The sequence below is a fragment of the Chaetura pelagica genome, unplaced genomic scaffold (genome assembly GCF_000747805.2).
Source record: "Chaetura pelagica isolate M959 unplaced genomic scaffold, ChaPel_1.0 scaffold658, whole genome shotgun sequence".
Taxonomy (NCBI): Eukaryota; Metazoa; Chordata; class Aves; order Apodiformes; family Apodidae; genus Chaetura; species Chaetura pelagica.
The window spans coordinates 385,151-390,485 of NW_009954168.1; the positions used below are offsets into that span (position 1 = coordinate 385,151).

Genomic DNA, 5,335 nt, shown 5'->3' on the forward strand with positions numbered 1-5,335 from the left:
CAGCAGCTGCTCAGAAAAGTGTTTGCTCTGAGGCTCCATATCATTCTCTTTGATCGCTGAGCACAGCAGGTTTAGAGCTGGCCTCAGCTCTTCCAGATCTGCAACATTTGCATTGATAGTTAAAACATCTACATTATGAGTCATCCTGAAAACATATCTTTTAGGTTAAAAGTCAGAAGTATTTCTACAAAAATCTCCTAAAACGTGTCAAACACCTCGTGTAGCACACGTTGCCTCCACATCTAACTATTACTAACATGTATGACACCATCAGAACACAACACAAACCCCCAGCCATCAGGCACCACTTCTCATCCAAACACAAAGGAGCACAGGCAACTCCATCTGCTTTTCCAAACACAGAGCCACGAATAGAAAGCCAATTAAAAGCAAACCTCTCTGGAGCTGAAAGTATTTGACTTACTTTTCAGGTAAGACTGGGATGTGCCATCAGTGGCCTGTTCAGGTGCAGAGAGACTGAAAAGACTTTCTTTGCTTTTCAAAAATAAGTCCACTGTGTCCAGCTGGTGATTCTCCAAACCTGCCTACACAAACATGCAGTGGAACAATAATGCATTTACCTGAATAACTGACATTATGCAAGAGGACAGAAACTGCTGCAGAAATTGGCAAAAACTGCTTTTGAGTCCAATTTCAGAGGGACTTCTGAGCACTGCTTAGTTTAATTAATTAATTTATTTAAAATGTGCATGAACTTTACTGTGGTATTTACTCTTTTGAGTTACTCACCTGGGTTTGTCACCTGGGCTACTCAGAGTTTATTTAATAACTAAACCACTAATTTCTGCCCCTAGGTTATGGAGCCATACTCTGTGTCTCAAAGCACCATTCCCATTGCAGTCAAAGCAGTGTATTGGTTACCTGGAAGCCATGAAGCAGGTTTCTTTACCTCTAGTGCATGTAGTGGGATTGAACACCTTTCCCATCCGTTGAGGTGACACAGAGAATCCACGACTCCTGCACTGCCATACATCATCAGTCTGTTCAAAAACTCTTCTTGAGTTACACCAAACAGAACTAAGGAGAGACCACGCTCTGAATAAAAGAACCAAACCATAATTAAGAAGATGTAAGTTGCTACAGAGCAACATTCCTAGCTACTGCCTCTCTTCCAAAACAACGATGTGAAGCTGCAGCAGCTCTATGTGGTTTGCACCTGGGCAAGAACGTGCTGGGAATGAGCCAGCAGCAGCCAGGGGAGGAGTGAACTACAAAAAAAAACCCCAGCTTTTATCAGAAGGCCACACCAGAGGAATTCTAGAAGCCCTCTCACCTGTCAGCAGCAGACACAATGGCACCTCCTCGCTGCACTCCACATAAACACTGGTTTTGCCAAAGGGGTAATAGGTGACATCCTGAGACTCCAGATCCCAGAGAGCCAGAGTCAATGCCCTGTCACTTGTCACTACCACAAACAGGGCTTTAGCTCTTGTTACCAATTTACACTCCAGTTTCACCACTTCTTGTGCTGCTTCTGGGGGGATTTGTTTCCAGTGCTGTCCTGCTCCACCGAGGTCTGTCCCCTCATGTTGTGCTGGCCTGGCAGGGGCCCAGGTCCCAGCCCGTGGAACAAAAGCCAAGATCTTCTCAGAGTTTTCATAGATTTCAGGATCATGATCTTGAAGATGGGTAAAAAACTGATACCAAGGTAAATGCAAGTCATTCACCAACTCTGCTGAGCCTGGTCTCCTTCTCCTGACTGTATCACGCAGTGAGGCTAAGTGTGCCTTCCAGGACCTGGGGGCAAGAGAGCAGCTCCTGTAACACCAGCAATGACTCCAAGAGCCATGCAGGTAAATACATTTTTTAGGTTTCCTCAGCGAAATAACATGCATTTTAAGTTTACAGATTCCATCCAGCATCTTGCATTTTAACCTTAACCTGTCCTGTTTATTTGTATTTAAATACTGTTTGCAGCCCAGTGACATGATCACAGCTGTTTGAGCTGACACAGAAGCTGAGCATTTTTAGTATAAAATTTTGTTTTCCCCACAGAAAATGCCCCCCTCATTTAATAAAAACATAGAATGAAATTATTTCCAGATTTACACAATCACTACATTTATATTAATTTATAAGTACCATATTTTCTTAGTATTAAAGCTTCTAATACCAAGGGTCACAACATTACTACAATGTTTTAATAAACACAGAATATTTTTAAGCCCACACCCCCTCATCTGTGCTAAACACACAACAAAGTGTAAAGCACTTGGAATACAAAAATCTGCCAATACTGGTTCAAATTACAGGAGACACCCTAAAGAGTAATTCCTATTGGGAAGCTGTTTGATGACATATGTGAAGCTGTTTTGGCCCGTTTCCTGGTATCATCCTAGTACTCAAAAGGTGTAAAGCAGAAAGAGCTGATTTTACTTGCCACGACTACAGTTAAAGCAAATGATTAGTTTGTCAGTCAGTGCTGGAAAGGAGGCCAACCCAGCCCTGCTTGGGAAGCACTTTCAGGACGTACCTGTCGGTGCGGAAGGGCAGCGCCAGCAGCTCCATGCTGCGGTCAGAACTGGCCAGGCCATCCTCATCCAGCCCTTCTGGAGGCTCTACTGGGAGATTTTCAGAGTCTCTCTTACAGAGCAAATGCTCAGGGAACTGTCTGTAAAGAAAGAAATATTACACTTTGCCTCCCTCGGGTTTTTGTTCCCCTGGTGTTTCTCTCCTCCAGGAGCTCCCAGTGAAGCAGTTTTCTCTCGGATTAGCAACAAAAACGTACCCAGGCAAGACATCAAAGCCTGATGCTAAATCCTTTCAGCTGGACACCACTTCTAATTACAACCCAGCCCTAACTCATCAAGCAAAACCAGTCAAGCTGTGTCAGAACAGTCCAACAAGCCCATGCCCTACAGAATTTCTAAAAGGTGCCACCACTGGCACTGGCTGGCAGCATATATCCTAAGCTTCCCAGAAAAAATAAGAAGTCCAAGACAAAGTTCTTCCACTTGTTAAAGTGACAGGGCTTAAACCAGAGGAAGTAAGATGGGGCAATCTTTAAACAAACATGAAATGGCTGCTCTGCCTCAGAGCCACAGCTCAAAATACACAGCTGACACTATTTCAACTAGTACAGGACCAAAATCAGGCACTTTTTTATGCTGGTTGTGCTCAAAACTCTCCTTTAGGAATTCTGCTGCACACAGACCTGAAGTAGGCGTTGAGATCCACAGAGAGGGCCTGGTTGGAGGAGCTGGTGACCACAGCATGGCTGAGATCCCATGACACCTTCAGGGCAGTGAGTGGTGCCATGGTGGCTGGACTGTCCCCCCCCTGGCACGGAGCCACCCGGACGTTTGCCAGGTTTGCACCATCAGAACAGTCAAACACATCTTGAAACAGTGTCAAAGAAAACACCCAGCCTCGGGCTGCCCAACCAGCAAGAAATTCCACAGAAGTGGAAGATTTTGCTCTTCCAGATCTCTGACCATGAGAGCTCATCCCTACTGCAAAGGATACAGATCCAGCCAGAACTGTCCAGAAGGAACAGGATCCCCCGGCAGAAGCGCGTGTCCGTGAGTCCTGCCAGGGCCTGGGGGGGCAGCTCAAGGGGGCAGCAGCCACACATCTCCACGGGGGAGTCCCCTCCAGGGAAGGTGAGATGCACAACAACAGTCTTATTGAGCAGCAGGGTGCATCTGTTGCTTCCAAAGGACAGTATCCTCACAGAGAAGATGGAGGACAGACCTGTAAGTCCAAAGATATTTTTAGGATTACAGCAAGCTGCTCCTGATTGCAAAGATACCTGAATTACAGCTTAAGTTCCTTCCCTCTGCTACCATCTTAACACAAGATGGGGTTGGGGGGGTGACTTGTTTTGTTTTCAACTTCACTTTCTATGTTAATGATTTTAGAACAGTTTCCTCCAACAGTGCAGGACTTTTTACAGTGAATACTATGAAGAACACAGAAAAGTCATCACAGAACAGAATTTCAGTCAGCACTGAAACTGAAAAGACAATCTTTGGAAATACTTTACCACAAGAGGCTGTTTAAGATGTAAAAGGTCTGAATCCTGCAGAGACTGAGCATTCTAAGTGTACACTGCACTTGCTCCTCACAGAACATCAGGTTAACACATAATTAGTCACTGCAGGATTAGTGAGGAGCCCTGTCTCTCATTCGTTGCTGCCAGTTCCAGTATTAAAGGCAAAGCTTGAGACAGCAGGGTTGCACCAGTGTGTTTTGTTAAGAGTTTAACTTGGTATCATCCAAACACCTTACCCTACAACAGTTTAATTCCCTCTAACAAAGTCATCTGTGGATACAGAGATGCCAGGATCATTTTCTAAGTTCATTAACACTGCCACTAATCACTTGAAATCACTGTGAAAGTATTTGACATATCCCTGGTGTTCAGCCCTGCTGCCTCAAGTTCTTTCACCAGGTGAAGCAGAATTGGCCCTATAATAACTTCAAGTGTGGAATACACATTGAAATTTACTCACTAATGTTCTTAACTTCAAGGAGCTTTTTAAGTGTCTCTTCCTTACAACTGTGCAGGGGCACTGGGTTGTATTTTCCATCTTCTATAGTGAATTCATAGACAAACAGTTCATGACTTTTACTAAGAGCCAGTATTTTTGTCTTGTCTGCTTGCAGGTCATAATCTTCTGTATTCTCCCACATGAAGCTGCAGATACAACATTCAGAATGTTTATTGACTTTACTCTCTTTCCACATTGCATACAAGGAACAGTTCTGGAAGTGTGTTAATGATGGACAGTGTGATTTTAACAATCTGCAGGAAAGATTCTGCCTCTACACCCCCCTCCCCAGGACTGGGACATGTTTCACCCCCAGCAGAGACTGCAACACAGGAACCTGTGCCAAGTGCTTGATGACCTGGAGGAGCAGGAACTGCCAGGGAAGAGCTCAGCATATTGCCCATTTCTGTATGTTTTGCCTGCCCATTGCTTGGGCTGAGAAACTCTTGGGAGTAGCTTGAAAAAGCTGCTAAAAGTAGATGAAAAGCATCTTGTGCTCGCTGGGGTCACACACAGGAGCTTGTCCCTTGGCAGCTGACAAGGAAGCTGAGCCGCCAGGGTACGACAGAATTTAAAGTCAGCAACTCAACTAAGCCAGGTGAACTTTCTTCCTTTTGTTCTGTAATGAACACACCCACAGGTAAACAAACAAGCAGATAGAAATCACCGTCCCCTCCAGCAACGGGGTGTAAGCGCAGAGCACCCTGTTTCCAGGTTTGACTGTCCCCTCAGGCCAGGCCGTTCCCCCTGAGGTGCATCCTCAGCCCTGGAGCCCCCGGGCAGCCCCCCCGGGCCCGGGCAGCCCCCCGGGCCCTGCCCCG

General features: G+C 45.5%; 1 protein-coding gene across 1 annotated transcript in view; it reads right to left on the reverse strand.

The window, feature by feature from the left end:
- SPG11 (spastic paraplegia 11 (autosomal recessive)) overlaps positions 1–5,335 on the reverse strand; it is a 31,113-nt gene that overhangs the window by 22,821 nt on the left and 2,957 nt on the right. Inside the window, exons 3-10 of the mRNA XM_010002842.1 lie at positions 4,476–4,660; positions 3,487–3,714; positions 3,176–3,359; positions 2,495–2,632; positions 1,295–1,560; positions 911–1,056; positions 425–545; positions 1–98 (exon numbers count right to left, since the gene is read on the reverse strand). The exon at positions 1–98 is cut by the window's left edge and continues 58 nt beyond it. Coding sequence (XP_010001144.1) covers positions 1–98; positions 425–545; positions 911–1,056; positions 1,295–1,560; positions 2,495–2,632; positions 3,176–3,359; positions 3,487–3,714; positions 4,476–4,660 — 1,366 coding nt within the window. The remainder of the gene's footprint in view (positions 99–424; positions 546–910; positions 1,057–1,294; positions 1,561–2,494; positions 2,633–3,175; positions 3,360–3,486; positions 3,715–4,475; positions 4,661–5,335) is intronic.